The sequence below is a fragment of the Pteronotus mesoamericanus genome, unplaced genomic scaffold (genome assembly GCF_021234165.1).
Source record: "Pteronotus mesoamericanus isolate MK-2021 breed Mesoamerican mustached bat unplaced genomic scaffold, CSHL_Meso_final scaffold_167, whole genome shotgun sequence".
Lineage (NCBI taxonomy): Eukaryota > Metazoa > Chordata > Mammalia > Chiroptera > Mormoopidae > Pteronotus > Pteronotus mesoamericanus.
This window is the reverse complement of record NW_026555308.1, coordinates 8884615-8904402: the sequence shown is the minus strand read 5'-3', so window position 1 is coordinate 8904402 and position 19788 is coordinate 8884615. Positions and strand designations below refer to the sequence as shown.

The window sequence follows — 19788 nt, the reverse complement described above, 5'->3', positions numbered from 1 at the left end:
GAAAACCAGGAAGTTGCATGGGACTTTCTAACACAAGGATTTGGCAGGGAGATGAAAAGTGTCTTGCATGTTGAACCTTGTATAAAAATGGTGACCCCACCAGACCAAGAGAGGAAAGAGGGGAAGATGGGATGAGAACTTTTAGCTTTTAATTATAGGCAAATGACTTCTAAGCCTCCTGGTCTGCCTGTCTGCTCTGAGGCATTTTTACAACTCTGCCTGAAACAGAGCAGGCTGTTCTCAGGACTGGTGCTGGTTCAGGGCAACCAGAGAGCCAGGCACAGACTGGGGTTTCAGTGCTGCAGAGACGACCAGCTCTGCAAGGGTCCCTCTCACCCAGCCCATACCAACTGTAAACAAGGCCAAGCACAGTGGCTGCCTGAGCACATGGGTTGATCGGGGTGGTCCAGGAAACCCAGCCGCTCATCCAGGTCCTTCTTCTCCCCTACAGTGTGCCCCCCAGGCTTGACAGGGAAAGTGATTTGTCTTCAACTAAGGTGGAGGCATGCTGCATGCATGGCGAACATAAACTCAACTGTGCCTATTTAGGAAGGGAGAGGGGAGAGGAAGGGAATAACTTAAACACTATCAACTGCTCTGGCTGCCACTCCATCCAAGGAGTGAGCCCAAGGGGTGGGGAGAACTCTGTGGCTTCCCGTGGGCCCCTCCTGCCTCTCTCCAGAGCACCCCTCCCAGTGCCCAGAGGACTTCTCGAAGTTCAAGATACCTGCTCTCATACAGTGCGGCCTCCCCTCTGCTGGGGCTCAAGAACAAGTCTATTTTAGCCCTGCAGTGAAGATAAGCTGCGTCAGATGCCTTGAGAGATGTCACTCTGCTACATGTCACCTTTCCAAGGGATTTGTAAGGGTGACTTAGCACAACGTTCCCACCTTGGAAGCAGACATCAGAACCTTGAGAGAGAGATGACCACCATATCATGCCAGCAAAGCCAGCCTGCCTGACAACATCTGGTTGACTACGAGGTGGGCAAGGAGACCTCCGAGAAAAAGTTGGAATTCATGGAGAGCAGCAAAGCAGAGACTAAGTATTCAGTCCAGAACATTCCCCATTCTGTCTAACCCTGTGATTCTCCACACTGGTTGCACAATGAAATCCTCTAGGGAACACTTAGAAATAGAGATGCCAGGGCCCCATCCCTGGAGCAAGTGAATCAGAACCTTCTGGAGTGGGGCCTGGGCACAGAGTTTTCAAGTGATGCTCAAATGACTTTAAAACACAACTTGAATTGAAGATCTCTGCTGTCTCTCTCTTCTGACACAGAGAGCCCCAGGTCGAAAACAGCCAGCCTGCCAGCCTTCCCACCGTCCACCCGTTGCCTGGGCCTGTCTTGTCCTACGGAATTAGGGGCAAGTTAGATGCCCTGAGAGCAGTTCTTCTGATGGGTAGCCAAGGGCAGCATGGCAAACCAATTTTCACTTCTATTTGCAGGCAGGTCAAAGTGAAATGTCAATTTAAGCTTTTAAGTGTCCCAAGATCAGTAGTCTGTACATTTCTTAAAAGCTCAGCAGAGCAAACAACATTTGACGTTCATTTGAAAAATCAGCCCAGACTGCCTACTATGCCCCACATCATGCTGGTCACTGGGAATATGGCATCCTTGCACAGGAGTCCTTAAGTCTTAAATCAGGACATTCTCTCCACTCAGAGATCCAATGATCTTTCCACGGTATTCCAGGTGCCTCCTGTATCTCCACACTGACCCTTACTAAGGATTCTAGTATTCCTAAGGATTCTTAGAATCCTAGGATCCTAAGGATCCTAAGGGTGAGTGGCAACACTAAGCTGAATGAAACATGCCTCCCTCCTAAGAGAGGGAGGAAGGAAGACGCTGGTCCCTTACCCCCATTCCTGTTTTTCTAGTGGGGACTGGGGTGGGCTGCTGGTAGGGACTGGCTGAAAGGAGAGTGGACTTGCCAGGAGGGCAGGTACTGGGGAAATTTACACTGGCATCCTGGGCTGGGGGAGAGGGGAGCGCAGGTCAGACATCCTATTCCTGTTGTGGACCTTTGGTAAAGGTCACGCTGTCTGTTGCTGCTTCAGTCTCCCCAGAGATTTGTTTGGGGTGTTCTGTGGTTATGAGATATCAGGGCCCAAAGCCAATCTTCTCCTCTTGAGACCAGAGCAGTTCTGCGTTGTTCCTGGTGACTGAGCTGGGTGGTGGAGGTGGGTGGGAAACTGGCGGCTTTGGAGTGAGGAACCCTGTGTAGGCAGAACCCCAGACAGCCTGATTGAGTAGGCTGGAGCGAGGGATGTCTTGAAACTCAACGTTAACCCTCAACCCCCCTCCCCCTCCCCCCACCCCATGAATTCCTGTTTCCTGTGGCAGCTCACTGCCCTTCCCCTGCCAGCCAGATGTGGTTAAGGAGGCTGGCTTCAGGAGCACAGCAAGGCAGTAGGGGCTGGGGAGCCACTCTGATGCCAGAACCCAGGTGGGGATCTCCTGTGTTCCTGTGGCTGGAGTAGCATGGTGGGGACAGAGGTGGGGGGAGGAGAGCAGGGGCACTCATCAAGCAGGCCCTGCAGATCACAGGTAGGAGACTTGGAGCTGACTCTGAGATGGGCAACCGGGGTCTCTGGAGGTTCTGACAGCCAGTTTAAAAGGTTGCAATGGGCTGTTGATGAAGAAAGGGCTATGGAGGAAGCTGGCACCCCAGTCAGAGGGTGGTTTTCAGAGTCAGCACCAGAGTGCAGGTGCTGAAGGCAGAGAGCAGGGGCAGATCCCTGGCTCTATATAATGCCTGAGCTGGCAGCATTTGTATACAGCTTTGTTGCAGGAATGAGAGAAAGACCAAATAGTAAACTCCAAGGCTTTTGGCTTGAGCAACTAGAAAGATGGAATTTCTGTTTATTGGCTGGGGAAGACTGTCGAGTTTAAGGTGCTTCTCTGTTGGCCCTTGCTGGCTGGGCCCTTTAAAGTCATCCAGGCACTGTGCTCAGCATACCAGGCAGCATCTCCTTCTTCCAATAGTCCCATGAGATATGGACAAAGAGATGTGGGGCTAGGGGGACATGCCAAAGTTACCAAGCCTGAGGGCTGGGGTGGGAACACCACCAACAGGAGCCCTGTCTGTTTTCCTGGCCATTCTGAGATGAAGCTGTATCTAGAATCCACTCACTTCCCACCACGTACCCTCCTATGAGAGAAATCAAAACTGTGGCCCCATTTTCAAATGTGTGGGAAGGACTTGGATTTGGGAAAAAAATACTTAAATTGTAGAGTTGAGCAGAAATTATCATTTTAATAGGCCGAGAAATAAAAAGCTCAAAACCCAGTCTATACTACTTAAATGCCTCATTTCTCCAGTGCATAGAATGGAATCTAGAAATTCTGCTTTTAGAGGAAAAAGAAATAATGACTTCTGTCTTTTTCAGAAGAACTGTCCTAGGACTGCTTCAATATATAACCAATAACAGAGGGCACAGCCATTAGGTGACCTTGTGATTTCAGCAGAACATGTCTCTCTAATGCAGCTCAATTATGATTGTAAGTTTATAAAACAGGGAAAGATTACAGGAATATACATTAAACCACATCAATGAGAGCTACTGAGGAAAAAAATAGGTTCAACAGACAGGTACCAATCAAATAATCAATACGCAGGAAACAGCTACATTACCCTGCTTTAAAAGAACCAAATAATGCTGCAATTGGATTTACTTAAAAATTTTCCACTTGAACAAAACTGACAGCTGTATTATAATCACATTTCCAGTCACTTTATAAGATACAAATTTCATTTCTCCATATTTCTACTTCATTTCTGAAAAGGGGCCAGCAACATTATTCATCAAGCACATGGGGAAGAAGCCTAATCACAGAGAGGGGAAAGACGCTGTTAATTCCATGTTTTCTGTTCCCTCACAGAATTGGTGGTTTAATTCAAATATTTTTTTTTTCTGATTAGTCTAGTGCAGGGTCCTAGTTTCAAAGAGAGGCAGGAAGGAAAAAAAGCAGCATTTTAGCCCTTAGGTGAAATGATCTGGGATAGCTCAACCGTGGAAATGAAACAACCCATAGTTTTAGAAAACACCAAGGTGGTTTAAGAGTACTGATATATTGGTGGGAGAAAGTCTGCATTGGTATTTAAATGTATGGGAATGATGAACAAACATCATTCTTTTAAAGCAAATCTGAATGCTCCAAGTTACTCAACAACATCTAGAAACATCATTTCTGTGTTAATGAAAGTGCCTTAAGTCTTTATGAATAAAGTGACTGCTAACGCTTTAATCAGTTCAATTCAACAAGCCCTTTTAGAGTGCCTACTATGTGCCAGACCTTGTGCCTGGCACTAGGGATAGAAAACAAAGTGGTCAGTGGATGTGTGAGGTGTACTTGGGGCGAGAAGAGGAGGAGGAGGGCTACCTAATTCTGCAGCGAGGGTGAAGGAGGTTGGGAGTGAGGTCTGGGAGGGCAAGCCAGGCGGAGGGGAAAGCCTGGGCAAAGGGCCACAGGAGAGAACCAGCAGGCAGGCTGAGTCCAGGAGCCTGCAGGCAGCACCCCAACCAGGAGAGCTCTGCTAGAGTAAGATGGAAGATGGGAGCGGAGGCACAAGGCTAGGTCCGGCAGCTGTGCTGAGAAGCTCTGAGAGTTTATAGCAGGGAAGTGATGGTGGGCTAGCTGTGTCTTTTAGACACGGGAAGCAGGATGGATGGACCAGTGGGGCAAGGCCCTGGGCTGGTATCCCACATGGGAGACAGTGGGCATGGAGAGGCTGGGGTGGGGAAGGGGCAGAGCAGCTGAGTTGGGATGGCTGGTGACTTCCTGGTCATGGAGTAAAGCGGGGTCAGGAGTGGTTCCAACTTGGCAGGTTAGGTGACAGGCAGGTGGGGATGCCCACTGGGTTGCTCTGCCACATGCCTACACGTGAGGAGACCTAGCGTGGACTGCACCCCTTTTAAAGACAAAACACAGCCAGAAAGTGCAGGCTGAAGAACCACAAAACCACACTCGCCTGGAGAGCGGACTTCAAATGCCATGTCCACACTTGCCTCTTGGGTTTCCCGTTAACAACGTTAGTCCACTTCAGCGTCAGCACTGCACAAACCACTTCTCTGGGGCTCCAAGGCTGAATGCTTGAACTAAATTGCCCCCAAGGAGCCATCTGGGTCTGAATCAAGCCTCCCCTGCAGGTTTCAGTTCTCCTCCAATCAGCTGGCATCCACTTTCCTAAAAAGTCATCTTTCTAAGAAACTTATCATCTAATTAACAAGCCTGTGTAAACTCCTCCACTTTTCAAGCAACCCATGGACAGAGGAGGAGGCTTGGCTTTGTCAGAACTCCTGCAGAGAACCTTCTGATGAGGAAAAGAGTTCAAAGCCCGATGCGTAGTTCAGGGGATGAATGCTGACTGTTTTCACTAGCAAAGCTTCTGCACACGGAGGACACTGCTGAGCATTTTTGATGGCTTCTCTCTTTTAATCTACAGAATAGTCCTGAAGCAGGCATAACCATCGCCACTTTGTAGGTGAGAGGAAAGGCTCAGAGAAGGTAACTAGTTTGTTCAAGGTCACACAACTGGGGTTCACCCAGTGTTTTCTGAATCCAGGGTCCTGGTTTCTAATCATTACATTCCTCATTAACCACATGCTGGATTTTCAAAAATGTTGATTTTCACATGTTGACTTCCCTCTTGCTACTTCCTTTAGCTTTTGTTTTGAAAACTTTCAAAACTTCCAGAGAAGTTTAAATAGTGTAATAAACACACACATACTCTTCACCTAGATTCATCAGTTGTTAATATTTAGCTGCATTTTCTTCCTCTCTCAGTATACTCCCACACTTAAACATATTTATTGCGTAAAGCATTCCAAGCTGTAGGCAGCATGACACTTTATCCATAAATACTTCAGCCCACACTTCCTAAGAATAATGGTATCTCCCATAGAAGTACAAAATCATTATCACACTCAGTACATTTAACACTGACCTCAATTTTATTATCTGATCACAAGCATATGCAAAATTTTCCCAATTTCACAAAAAAAAGTCTTTTAAACCACTCCCTCCCAATCCAAGATCCAATTAAGTTGACAGTTGTACCTCTTTTCATTTCAATGATCTAGAACAGTGCCCCAGTCCTCTCCCCCAATATTTTTTGTCTTCTATAACATTCACATTTATTAAAAGTTCAAGTCAGTTTTCTGGAATGTCCCACATTCTGGATTTATTTTCACAGTCTTCATTATTTATATGCTATTTTCTCATTTTCACCAGGATGAGGCACATGACAATGACTGGAACATTGGCAAAATAAGGCAACATAGAGAATTTTCCAGAACTGACAGGACCACAAAACTATCATTGGTCTTGCAAGAGAGGCAAATCAATGAGCTCACATTTTCAGGGACTTACAATCAAACCACATAACTTGCTTGGGGAACTTCATAATACTCTTGCTGGAAATGAATCTCTAGGCAGTCAGATGAATACAGCCAGTGACTTCCACTTGGCCTAAAAGCTCTTGCCTGCAAGGGCATCGGGACAAAGCACGAAGAGTGATAGGAACTGGGGAAACAGGGGAGTACTGTAGGGCTGTTCATGACATTCACATTCATATTCATCAACAAACGCAAGAATAATAAAACAAAGAGACTTGGTGCAGACTTGGTCCAGAATCCAAACATGGATGGAGAATGTGAAGTACGGTTGCCGCACTGGGGTTTCTGTGAGCCTACTAAGCATTGACAGCTCTACTTGCTCTGCAGAATGAGCAGTTGCGGGGGGGGGGGCGGGCGGAGCACAGGTAGAGCAAAGGCCCTGAGGTGGGAACATACCTGATGTGTCTCAAGAACAGCAAGAAAGCAGAGAAAGCCACATGGTGCCAGATGATGCTCAGCCTCGTAAGTCACCATAAAGGTCTCTGCTTTTAGTTGGAGTGGACTGGAGCCCACTTTGAGTACAGGAAGGACATGATCTGACACAGTTTAAGAGAATAACATTGGATACTGTGTCAAGAATTAATTACAGGGGACAAGGCAAAAGCAAGTGACTGGCTAAGAGGTCATTCTAACAATCCAGGTTAAAGACGGTGGTAGTGCAAACTAGGTGTTCAGAGGTGGGGCTGGAAGAGACGGTCAGAACCTGGATATATTTGGAGGGAAGGGGGCCGAATAGGTACGCTGACCAACTGGAACTCCAGTTTGAGGGAAAGAAGGGAGGCAAGTATAAGCCCAAATTTTTTGCCGTCAGGATAGAGCTCTACCAACTGGGAGATGGGAAGGCTGCAGGAGACAGGTTTGTGAGGAAGACCATGTTCCACTGTGTTCGTGGTAAGTGTGAGAGGCTGAGTGGGTCCTCAGGTCTGGGGTTAAGTGGAGGCTCATGGCTGGAGACAGAGCGAGCTGGTGAGAAGGGTGCATGTCCAAGAAGAGAGGCAGCTGACTGCGGCCTGCGGGGATGGAGACTCCATGAGGACAGACTGTCTCATTTTTAAAGTGATAGATACTTGGGCTTATACAAGAAAATATCCTGATAATGTTGGCAACTAATATAAAATTTGATTGTAAACATTCTATCAGCCTGCACCTGTGGGCCTATCTGCCAGTAGCTTTCAACCTGTATACACACCTCATTGTTCTGCCTCACAAAAATTCTATGAAGGTGGACATTGCTGCTCTCATTTTATCAATGAAGGAACCAAGGGTCAGAGAAGCAAATCAATTTGTCGAAGGTCACACAGCAAAGAAGCAGAGCTGGTATCCAGATGCCAGATCTGTCCTCTCCTGTCTATATTTTTCTGGGACCCAGGGTTCTACCATACTCTCAGCTCCTTCTTAAAGAGGCAGGTCTCAGGCTAGTTATTAAGTGTTATTATAAGTGTTGCTGTTGTTAGTAATTAGCCTCAAAGGAACAGTGATGTGAGTTCCAGGGAATAAGCTAGATCAGTAGTCCCCAGCCTTTTTGGCACCACGGACTGGTTTTGTGGAAGACAATTTTCCCATGGATGGTGGCTGTGGGGGGTGGGGGGAGACAGGAGGCGGAGCTCAGGTGGTAATGCCAGCAAAGCTTCGCTTGCTTGCACACCACTCACCTCCTGCTGTGTGGCCCAGTTCCTAACAGGCCACAGTCTGGTACTGGTCCTTGGCCCTGGTGTTGGGGACCCCTGAGCTAGATCAAACAGGATGGGCCTCCTTGCAATTAAGAGTCTCTGCACCCAGGCCATAGAGCAGAACACAGCAGCACTCAGGAACAATTCACTGGGGCTAACAAGGGTGTACGAGAAATATGTGGGTACCACTTTTTGGATACTTGTACAGGACAGATTTTGCATGCTGGCCTCCCAAAGGAGCTCCCTGCTGTAACTATCCCCTCCATAAATCTACTTTTCACAGAGGCTAGAGAGGGCTCTCTGAGGCACAAGTCTGATCACATCACCCAGTAAAAAACTCTTCCCACCCTAGTTATGATAAAACCCAAATCTCTGATACATCTACAAGGCCTGCACCCTGGGCAATCTTCTCAGCCTTATTTCACCACTGCTTTACTTCTCTCCTGCCCTGCCCTCTGGCTACGCTGCTATTTCTCATCTTCCTTGCCTCCCCATGGGCCCCAGGGCCTTTGTTCCTGCAAAGTCTCTTCCTGGCACCCACGTCCACATTCAGTCTTCAAATGGGTCTCCCTTAGAAGCCTCTCTGACCTCTGGGCAGGCCAAGCCCCATTACCTGCTCCCACAGAACTTAGCACAGTGGCATCTGACTCTGGTCTGTGTGGTGCTGTAATCAGCGCTCACCTCTCAGAGAAGAAACCAAACTAGAAAAGATAGACACTGGCTTTCGCTCTTGTCATTGGTCTGCACTTGAGGTTTTTTAAAGACACTCCATTAACGCACAGTATGTGGGCCAACAGTTCCACTGCTATTTCTTAGAAAGACTGTCTCTAGTTATGAAATGATGTCCTTCCTATGTACCTGGTATTAACAGTGTCCTTTCTTTTTTGAAATGATAGTTCATAAATGCTTTTTTAAAAATATGACTACTTGGTGAAGTAAAAAGTTGGCAATCCTATCCCCAGAGGCATTATTGGGTTTTATTTTTGCCTAGTGTTTCACTGGGCTGTGAACTCCCAAGGTCTGGGAAGCATGAATGATTCTATACTATAATAGACATTCTCTAGTCGCCAGCCCCTGGCAAGTGTGTCCAGCCTGGTGAGGAATCAGGTCTAGAGTAGAGACCTGTTTATCTGGACATCTCTCTGGAGGGTTGGGCCTTTCTCAGACCGCTTGACCTAGGATCCTAACAAGCTGCTGCAAAGCCTTTGAGGAACAGCCATATTGGTTATAACAGGGAGGAAGTGGAAGTGCAAACAACTGTGGAATGGTTACATGAGACCACTTTACACGGTTACACATGTAGAATATTTCACAAGCTACTAAACACAGTAATTCTGAAATCTATGAGATAGCATGGAAAACAGTTCCTGAGGTGAACAAGAAATGGTTTCCAACCTACTCCCTGGACGCCTCGGTCAAGCTGCCTTCCAGCACCTCTCACCTGGCCACTCAATTAACTTTGTCATCTTCCATTTAGAACCATCGCCCGCCCCCCCCAGGGTTGGCCCTGGGATTACGGAATCACCATCCCCCCACCCCTTGCTGCTCGGCTTGTTCCCAAGCTCAGAACTCAGAGTTGAGCTAGACCTGCAGCACTGCCGTGGTGGGTTAGTCACAAAATTCTGCCCCCAAACTGTGTCCCCATTCCCCTTTTCCCACTGTCATTAGCCCATGGGAATTGCCACAACCTCCTAAATGGCTTCCTTGTGATTGTGCCAGGCACTGTTTTAGGCACTTTCACACGTATTAACTCATTTACCCCTCCCAGCAACTCCCATTTTACAGATGAGGAAACTGAAGCACCAAGAGATTAAGTTACTGGTCGAATATCATACACTGGCCAGTGGCAAGGGGCAAAGTCTAGATTTCATTCCGGGTACAGTCTGGCTCCGGAGGCCACGTTCATAACCACTGTGCTCTGTGGCCTCTCTAGCCCCTTGGCATGGCTTACAGGCCCCTGCTGGGACCATCTGATCTGGCAGTTCCAGTTACAGAAGTGCACTTTCAGGACAGATGTCCCTGCAGGAATCCTCTGATGGCTTCCCACTACACTGGAATTGAGATCCGTTTCATCTAAGCCCCTCTCCCCACTGCTCCTTACCTGCCAGCCACACCAGCCTCCTTTAAGGTCCTGACAGCCATGCCACGCTGTCTCATCTTCCAGCCTCACCTCTGCCACCCCTGCTAACTGGCAGGCCTCATTTTTGTATTTTCTCATAGAATCTTCTGGCCCCTCCTTGCACAGCACCCCTCCGGGGAGGCCTTCCCCAATCAGCCCACACGGTCTTTTCGCCCAGTTATTCTCTAGCACAGGACCTGTTCATTACCTCCACAGCCATCTCAGTGACTGCACATTTACTTACTTACCTTCTCCTGCCACCAAACTAGATGCATCGTAAGAGCAGAGACCAAGCCTAGCTTTAGCTCACTATTACATCCCAGCTCCCAGCACTGTGCCTGGCATACAGCAGGTACTCAGTAAGTAGTTGGACAAATGGATGGATTTCACTGAAGGGATTTCATAAATGGATTTAAAAAATCAGAATACAGGATTAGGTGTGTGCAGCACATGGTATGACTACAAATATATAAAGGTCGAGTGCCCACGTGAAAGGCAGAACTCCTTTCAGAAGGCTCCAATGCCAATCCAGGCAGGAACCTGGCTTCTCCTTGAAGCCTGCTTGTCTTCAGAACACTTCCAGGGGCTGCTGGTCAGTGGGCCACCTGGTGAATGTGCAGGTGTGCCCGGCCTGATCGGGGCTCCAGCTCCCTTCAACTCAGCCCAAGCAGCCAGACTGGTCTTTCTTACCCCCCGCCCCCACCAACAGGGCCACGGTACAAGTGATGCATGGGTTTAAATATTTCAGAATACATTCCTTAAAACCTTGTTAATGCAGAAAAGGCCCACTTCTTGGCGCCCCACAGTATGAGTTATATCTCATTATTCAGCAGCTGCAACAAGGACGACAGCCAACTCTTGTACACTGAGCACCTACTATGTGCCAAGCACAGTGCTGTGTGCTTCACATGCATTTTCTCATCTGATCTTCAACAGTCCTTGCAAAGTCTTTTAGAACCATTTTAAAAAAAGACGATGGTAGTGCAAACCAGGGCCGCACAAGCATTAAGAACCTGAGCAAGGTCACAAAGCTGATTACCTCCAACTATACCAGAGACTGCAAAATCAAATGTCAATGGGGCCAGGTGGCAGAAAACAGGACAACACAGGCCCCATATCTGGGAGCTGCCATCCCCCTTGCCCTGGCTCTACCCAGAGCAGCAGAGGGGTTAGAGAAGCTCACGATTTGCAACGGTGGCAAACAATTCAATTACACATATGAGTGAAAGTCTTTATCTGTTTGAATTATTTATAGATGCAACGATATGATATCTTCCATTCACTTTAATACACTGCATGGGGTAGGCATATTTAAAAAATAGAAATGGTGGGGCAGATAAAATGAGACTTAGCAAAACTGTTGAAGCTAAAGCTGAAGACTGGTAACGTGGAGATTCATGTTGTTCTCTCTAAAATATCTAATCTACTTTATCTAGTCTAGTCTATCTTCCCTTCCCCTTTTCTTCCCTCCCTCCCTCCCTCTCTCCTTCTCTTCCTCCCTCCTTTTCTTCACAGCTGCTTGTTTGAAATCTCTGCCCCTGCCATTCTCCACTCCAGTGAAAACAAAACATGCTTTAAGCATACCCTGCTTCCTTCAGGAGGGGTGATGACAGTGATAGGGAACTCAAGAGTTAAAGATTTTAGCTGTAGTAATAGTTGATAGGCTTAAGTGATTAATGTATATGGAAAGCTATTATTCTAAGAACTTGGAATAGTGACTCCAGGAGGTCAACAAACAGTTCAACCTTTGAGCTCCAGGGGTTCTGCAAGCAATCCAGGAGGTGGTATCTGAGATAAAGAATTGTTGATCAGCAGATAAATACTAGGGAAATCGCAACTCTTATCTGATTAACCTCCCTCCACCCCACCCCTGAACCCCTTACCTACCCTTTTCTCCTTATAAAAAGGTTGGCTTGAGAGGAGATGTTATGATGGTTTTGAGGGTACATAACCTGCTGTCTTCTTAGATTGCCCGCATCTGAATAAATTGCCCATAAAGATTCAATCCTTGTCTCTACTGATTGGTTCTGGTAGTGACAGGCAGCACGAACGTCAACTTTTCCAGTGTCAATAGGTTGATGGCATTTTTAATGATCCTTGTCAGAATCCATCCCACCAGAGCTCACCTGCCATACCTGGCCTAAAGGCCTACTGCTGGTCAGCAGACATGTGAGACGGTTTCTGAGTAATCTTACGCTATGGTTTCTCATCAAAGTGTGACAAACTTAGTAAATACACTCTAAGTCACTTCTTCCTGCTGTGCAGAACTGGCATTCTTTACGGGTATCAGACCGTATCACCTTAGATAAAAGTTGATGAACTTCAAACATTTCTCCCTGAGTCAGCTTCCTTTTTTCTTTTGTTAGGGAGACAAAACAACTAAATTCATATGAAGTGTGCCCAGCTTCCAATCATTCAACAAATACAAATGCCTTCACTTACATTATGTTTCCTTCATTCTGTATATACAAGAGGGCATTTTGTAAAATGCGAAGCATGCTAATTTTTCCCCAATGGAAGGTGGGAAGTTCCAGCATTTAAAAACAATCACCATATCCTGGACAGGCGGTTCAGTTTGTTTGGCGTGTCATCCTTGGCACCAAAAATTTGTGGGTTCGATCCTCGGTCAGGGTACACACCGAGGTTGTGGGTTTGATCCCTGACTGGGGTGCATGTGGGAGGCCACTGATCGATATTTCTCTCTCACACAGATGTTTCTCTCTTTCTCTTTAGTCCCCTTCCTCTTTCTCTAAAGTCAATTAAAAAAAAAAACACATATCCTTGGGTTTTAAAAAATGATAAAATTTTTTAAAATCAGGAAAAAAAAAAAAAGGTCAACAACACAACAACACATGCAGGTCTTATTCTAGTACCATGTACTTGTGAAATCCATAATTCCTAGAATTATTTGGATGGCATCCTCTTCAGCAAAGACATAATTTGCAATCAGGCTGGGTAAAGACAGACAGCCATTACTTTCTTAATGGCCAACTACCCAAAAAAAGCTCAGTTAAGTGATCTCAACTACCAATCTAATAAATTAAAATTGATAAGTGAAACACTTTTAACCTTTATTTCAGCAGGCCATTCTTGGTGGGGGAGGGAGGAAATGTGAGTTCCCAGCATCAAATTTAATTCCATTTTCAAATAGAATAGACTAGCCCTCTTTAAAGCAAGCTGTTTCCCTCTCTTTCCTTGAATCAAATCAGAGAAAGACTTGTTTATTGTTCTCCCTAGCAAACTGATCAATTTAAACCCTTAAAGAACCCCTCTGTGGCCATTTCTCAAGAGAGAAAGGGCCGAAGGAGACGGGCATAGAACACAGAGAGGACATAGCTTCTTTACTCTTCCAAGAAAAAGGAAAAAAGAACATAAACAAGAAAAAGGACTAAAAAGGCAGAAAAAGGAGCTAGACTACTAGGTAGACTCATAATAATAATTTCCTGAGAACCTTTTATGTGTCAGGCAGTGTGCTCTGCTTTTTGTATGTATCACCTCACTCAATTAGTGGGAAATACTGACTACAATTTCCTGAGAATAGTTATATGCCAGGCATTATGCTTGGTCAAGTTGTATTTCACATTATATTTCACTCAAGTGTCAAAACTAGCCTGGATATAAGGAAGGTCTTCCCCATTTTCTAGGTGAGAAGATGGACACTGTGAGAATTCCAGTCACTTGCTCAAGGGAGTACCGGGCAGGGCAGGGTATTTGGCTTGAAAGCCAGTCCTCAGTGTTCTTTCTGTATCACAATCTCTAATGTGATACAATCATTCACAACTGAATTGTTTTGTCAAAACTCATTTGATCATACACTAAACTTGGTGACTTTTACCGGATATAAATTATACTTCATAAAGCTGAAGTACAATTTCTTTGTTGTGTATGCTCCTCACCATACACAACCAAGAGTGGCTGTTTGCTGATCCCACCTGCCCAGCTTCCGTTTCTTCTTTATGAGTTTCCTATGAGGGCCTCCTCTCTCCTCACTCTCAAGTGATGGGGCTCAAAAGGAAGAGGCCCCACTTCCAGCTGTGGGCATGTGACCCCAGCCTAGCGAACTGGTGAATGAATCACATTCCTCTGATCACTGACTGATTCAGGGATGGTCATATGATCCCAGCTGGGACAAGGAAAGCACTGCCCTGGACTTCCGTAAAACGTAAAGACAAGCTCTGTTTCTGTCAGGACTGTTGAGCTGGTTCAGCAGATGTTGGAGCTGCTGATGGCCACTGTCACTACCTGGCGAGAGCCCTCCTGAGGATGAGGCCAGAATAGAGGAAAGCAGAGCTGGGACGGAGAGTGGTAGCTTCCTGGTGGGAAATGACTATAGGCTTTACACCTGTTGTCTCCTTTCAATCTGAGCCTGAGGCACTGTATGGTTAAATAGCCCAAGGTTTTAGGCTGAGCACCAAGTTCTCTGGTCTCCAAAGCTTGAATCTCTACCTAAGTACTGGCGACTTGTGTTTTTGGAAGATTTCTTTTCTTTTTTTTTAAGGCAGTAGAACACTTTAATTGTTGAAATCATACAGAAAACCCTTAATAGACAAAACCAATGACACTGACGCTGCTATGATTGTGTGAAGGACAGGGACCCTGGAGTTTGGGAATCCCCAAAGTCCCTACACAGACCTTTTAGCAAATCACCTGCACAGCTCTACCTGGTCTCCAGAGAACAGAACCTGCAGGCTCAAAACATAGGTCCCTTTCATTGAAAGTTTTATGGGACACGCACGCTCTCTAAGTTCAACGTCATGAATCAACCCCAGTACAAAAAGGCAGACCATACACTGACGCTTCCAGTGACATGTGAGTCAGCATGACCATGTCCCCCTGCCATGTCTTAGGGCAACTCACTGAGATCTAGGACGTCATCGGTTTTGATCAGGTCTTCCTCCCGTGTCAGTGGCAACTGGGTCTCGGGCTCCCCTCGCAGCTGCAGTGACAGGGAACGGAGCATGAAGAACACCCGGATGGCCTGAATGAACAGCAGAGAGCAGAGAAGGGTGAGACTACAGTTGTTTTGGTGAGATGTTCCACATGGAGAAATCACACCATGACACTTGATTAAAAACAAGCAAAGCCCACCTCTCTCCCTTTCCCTGTATCACGGCTCTGGTGCTTTAAGAGCAAGACAGGGGAAAAAAACAACAACCCATAAAAGGCACAGTCTCTTTTCAGTTATACACAGGTTCAAGCTTGAAACTCTTTACCTCAACTGAGCACCTGTCATTTGCCAGGACAGCTCCCCTAGTGTCATGTGACCTTGATGACACCCCAGCTCAGCAAGCACCCTACTTGGCAGACAAGGCACTGACACCCGAGGAGGTGACATGACCTGCCTCACGTACACATCCAGGGAGGGCCAGAACCAGTCCTCTTCCCACCAAACCGGCCCAAAAGTTGGAAATCCAAATCATGAGTGAAAGTGTTTCAAGGTCCCACCTCATGAACCGAAGGGTGGGGCAGGGACAGAAGAGGGGGATGCTTGTGGGGCTTGGAGCCAGCCAGACCCAATTAAAAGCCTGCCCTGCAGCTCCCTGGACGAGCCCCTTCACCTCAGAGCCTCGGTCCCTCGGCCTTCCACCAGGGCTGTGTCACCGACGGAGCGGCAGACCTGGCACCTTGCAGGCGTGCAGTGATGTCAGTGCCCTGAGTGCCCCTCCGGCCCCCTCTCTGGGGGCAGAGGTAGCTCCCTGAGCACTGGGATTCCTGGCCCGTGGAAGAGGTGTCTGGCAGAACCCAGTGCGGCCATGAGGTATTTCCAGAGAGCAGAAAAACAACAGAATCCCATGCCCTGGCAGCCAGAGAAGTTTGTGCAGAAAGCAGCCTTCAGCCTGGGCCAGCTTACCCTGGTGGCACCCTGCCCTTGAGCCCTAGGATGGGGCTGACTTGCCCTCCAACCAGAGGCCAGGAAGCAGAGGGGCAGCCCACAGGAGAGGGCTCCTCCAGACCTCTGTCCCTGACTTCAGCTGACGGCCATGAGGAAACAGCTCTGGAGTCAGACATAAATAATTGGCACTGGACTCCCAGCTCCGCCACACTAGGTAAGGCCTCTGACCTCCAAGAGCTTTGATGTCCTCACCTGTGAAATGGGGATGGTAGTCGTTACCTCGCCAGGCTGCTAATGAGGTCCTGGGAGACAGCCACGGGGGAGGGGAGGGCAGCCAGCATGTGTCCGGTAAAGGGGCAGCTATCCTTTGCTCCAGTCACTCCAGCTGGGCACGGGGGTGGGCGTGGGGACAAACCACTGTCGCCACTGGCAAGCCACACAAAGATGAATTCCAGACCATTTTTGTGTCTTTTTGTTTACAGTTCTGAGGGCTTCAGGCCTGCCCAACTGAGAGAAGAGGCTGCCCCTTACATGACAAGGTGCCTCCCAAAACAAGGGCTCCTGGTGACCCAGGCAGCAAACGTGCCTGTCAGCAGGCCTAACCCTAATCCTTCCTTGGCCCAGAACCAGCTGGAGACCTTGGGCCAATCACTTAATCTAGTGTAGAATACTAGAGGGACAATCCTACTTCCCGGACCTACTCCGGGTCCTGATTCCCTTCTGTCAACCATAAGCCCTGGGGAAAGATAAGCTTCCACATCATAATGATGATGGTGGAAGCGGTGGTGGCATCAGTACTGGTCTGATCTTCGTTTTTTGAAGTATAGTCTCTGTAAAGACATCTGCAACAGTCAGAAGAACAGGTATACTTTCGTTTTTAAAAAATCAAAACAGCTTTTATTCATGAAGTTCCTATTGTGTACCAGGCAATGTGGGCACTTCATTGCAATGTAAAGATTTTACGCAGGAAGAAACAGAGCTGAGGGGCAGGGAAATTTAAGTTCATGCAGCTGCTGAGCGGCTAAGCTGGAGTTGGAACCCAGGAACGTCTCACACTTGTGTCACTTAACCAAGCACACAAGGAAATTCAAATGCCCACTCTAGCCCAACTGCAGAAAGCCCAAGATGTGGGTAGGTACCTGAAATACATGGCAGTTTGAGAAAACAGGGAGTCATGACCTTAGAGATGAGGAAAACAAAGAAGGAAAAAGGCCCATCACAGTCAGGTCCAAGTTGAGTGGATGCTTCATTTCACTGTCAAAAACCCATCCCTCTCTAAAGGCAGAGGAAGCAAGCATGACCCTAGATGGGGGATGAAGAAAGAGAAACGTGTGCAGCTTACAGCCAGCCTATCTATCATTCTGAAAAGCAGAAACCTTCCAATATAAGAGGAGTTCAAAATTTGACTCCTACTGTAGACCGTTTTGGTAAAACATCTGCTTTTGCTCTTAAAGCAACAAACTGAAGATATCTCCAGGGATACAAAATAATAATGATAATATTAATGATAATAAATTCAAAGCAGAATATAAAACATAAACCAGAAGGCCCAACAATACTTTTTCTGGTTCCCTGCCCCAACTCCTAAGAGAAGGAACAGTATGTGAGAAGTCCATGCCCATGAATGTGAGGAGGGCAGATTCCCACAGGGCCAAATGCTCCATGTGGGCATCTACAGGGTCTGACAGGCACTTGGACCAGTGACACAACCCCAAGAATCCACAAAAGAAATAAGAAACCAGGATAGGGGCCATCAAATTCATCTCACCACCCTTAAAACAATAACGATACCCTCTGCTACCCATAGCTGCCAGGTATCGGTGGGGGCTATACTATGTCATCCCATTCTAGCCTTTTAAGTACCTGCCTGGTTCCCATTTTACAGACAGGAAACTAAAGCCCAGGTATGTTAGGCAGCCTGTTCCAGATGACTCAAATAACCAGACTCCAAAGTCCACTTTCTTCCAACCACAGGCCTTTGCCTTCAACAGATTTAAGGCTTAGGACCCAGGTTCTTACTGGGCACTTTTCTTTACTTCGTTAAATAACCATGCGAGTTAAAAAGTACTACTAAAAAAAAAAAATTACTGTTGTTTCGGATGCTTCCATAGAATGCCAGGAAGACTGACTCTGGAAGAACAGATTAGATCGAAGAGGAGTGACAGCTGACTAAGCTCAAATATAAAGAAGGGACTTCCTCAGTTCGCGTCATTTCACGTGGAAGCAGACTCCGGCAAGGGGGGTCCTGGGGGATGAGTCCGATTAGTGGGGCGGAAGGATGGATTCAGAGCCAGGTAAATGCTGACTCAACCTGAGATCAGGCGAGTCCCATGAATTCCCCGAGCCCAGGCTCAAGCTTTGGAAGTGGGGACCCACCACCCCTGAGATCACGGGGCCACTAGGAACATGCAATGACATAGAGCAGGTGACACACGGAGCCCTGGGGGCTGGCCATGGATCAGATATTCAGTTCAAGCCCTCGCCCTTGCTTCCCTTGCAAGCCACTGAGTTTAGGTGACAGTCACGAAGGTTAGCAGCCCACCAAGACTGTGGACATGGCTGTGAAAGTCAGCCATTCTTAAAAGAGTGCTGAAGCAGTTTTTAAAGTGGGCACAGCCCATTGGGAAAGCAATCTGGCAATACGTAGAGAGTCACACACACAAAAATGTTCATACCCTTTGAACCAGAAATTCCACTTCTGGGAACTTATCCTAAAGAAATAAGCCAAAAGAAAGAAAACACTGTGAAGCTGCTCATTACAGTTGAAAATAATGTAATACTGCAAGCAACCAAAATGTCTACCAGCAGGAAAATGCCTAAGTAAATTATGGCAGAAGTCACCAGATACACTTTTATGTACCAATAAGAAATGAGACTTTTAATAAAAGTATTAGCACATGACAAACTTCTTGTTCTACAATGAAAAGGGACAGGGGTGTGAGGACAAAAGCAAGGTCATGGTACACTCTCCCTGAAACCCTGAAAAGATGTGTTTGCAAAGATACGAAGGAGACACAAAAAATGTCTAAGTGTTGATTGTTTAGGGTGATGAAATTATGGGAAATTCTTTCCCTATTCCTTTGAAACTTTGAGATACTACTGTATTTTCTTTAATGCGGAATACGTATCTAAAGAGTAAAGCAAAATATCCTATTTCCTCTAGGTCATTACTGATAAACAAAAATTGTTTGTGGTGTTTACATGAGAACAGGGAAACAGAATGAAGGGGCAAATACAACTTCAGGCAAATAATTTATTTTACAACGTTTTCCAAGACTGCTACATAAAGATAGCAAGTGGCTTACATTCAGATTTTGATATTCACCAGAAAAGTCCTTTCCCTAGCTCTCTTTTCTCTAGTATTAAACTTCAGTAGATCTATATCCTTCAAGACTCATTTTTTTCTCCCACCTAAGATGCTAGAATGCTCTACCACTGGTCCGCTAACATTTCCTGAGCATTTACTTCCTATTAGACACTGGGCTCACCACCTCAGAGCCACTCTCGCATCTACTTTGGGCAAGAGCTGAGAGGCAGGACACTCAAGGAAGTTGAGGCTCAGCGAGGTTAAGTAACTTGCTCCAGGTCCCACAGCTAGAGTTGGGTCTGACTCACGAATGAGCCTGTATTCTAGGCTAATTGCTTTTCTCAAATGCCTCTACACACAGGGTAGGTGCAGTCCAAGTCCAAGGTTCTGCTTGCATGCTCTCATCAGATCCCACTGGTGCCAGTGACCCTCAGTTCAACATGTATTTCCCTGCTCA

The 19788-nt window shown here is 46.8% G+C and overlaps 1 protein-coding gene across 4 annotated transcripts in view; it reads right to left on the bottom strand.

Moving 5' to 3' along the window:
• Window positions 1-19788, bottom strand: part of CLEC16A (C-type lectin domain containing 16A) — a 212605-nt gene that overhangs the window by 89859 nt on the left and 102958 nt on the right. For all 4 annotated transcript variants that reach the window (XM_054589574.1, XM_054589577.1, XM_054589576.1 and 1 more), the window contains exon 18: window positions 15049-15169. In XM_054589574.1, the coding sequence (XP_054445549.1) occupies window positions 15049-15169 (121 nt within the window). The remainder of the gene's footprint in view (window positions 1-15048; window positions 15170-19788) is intronic.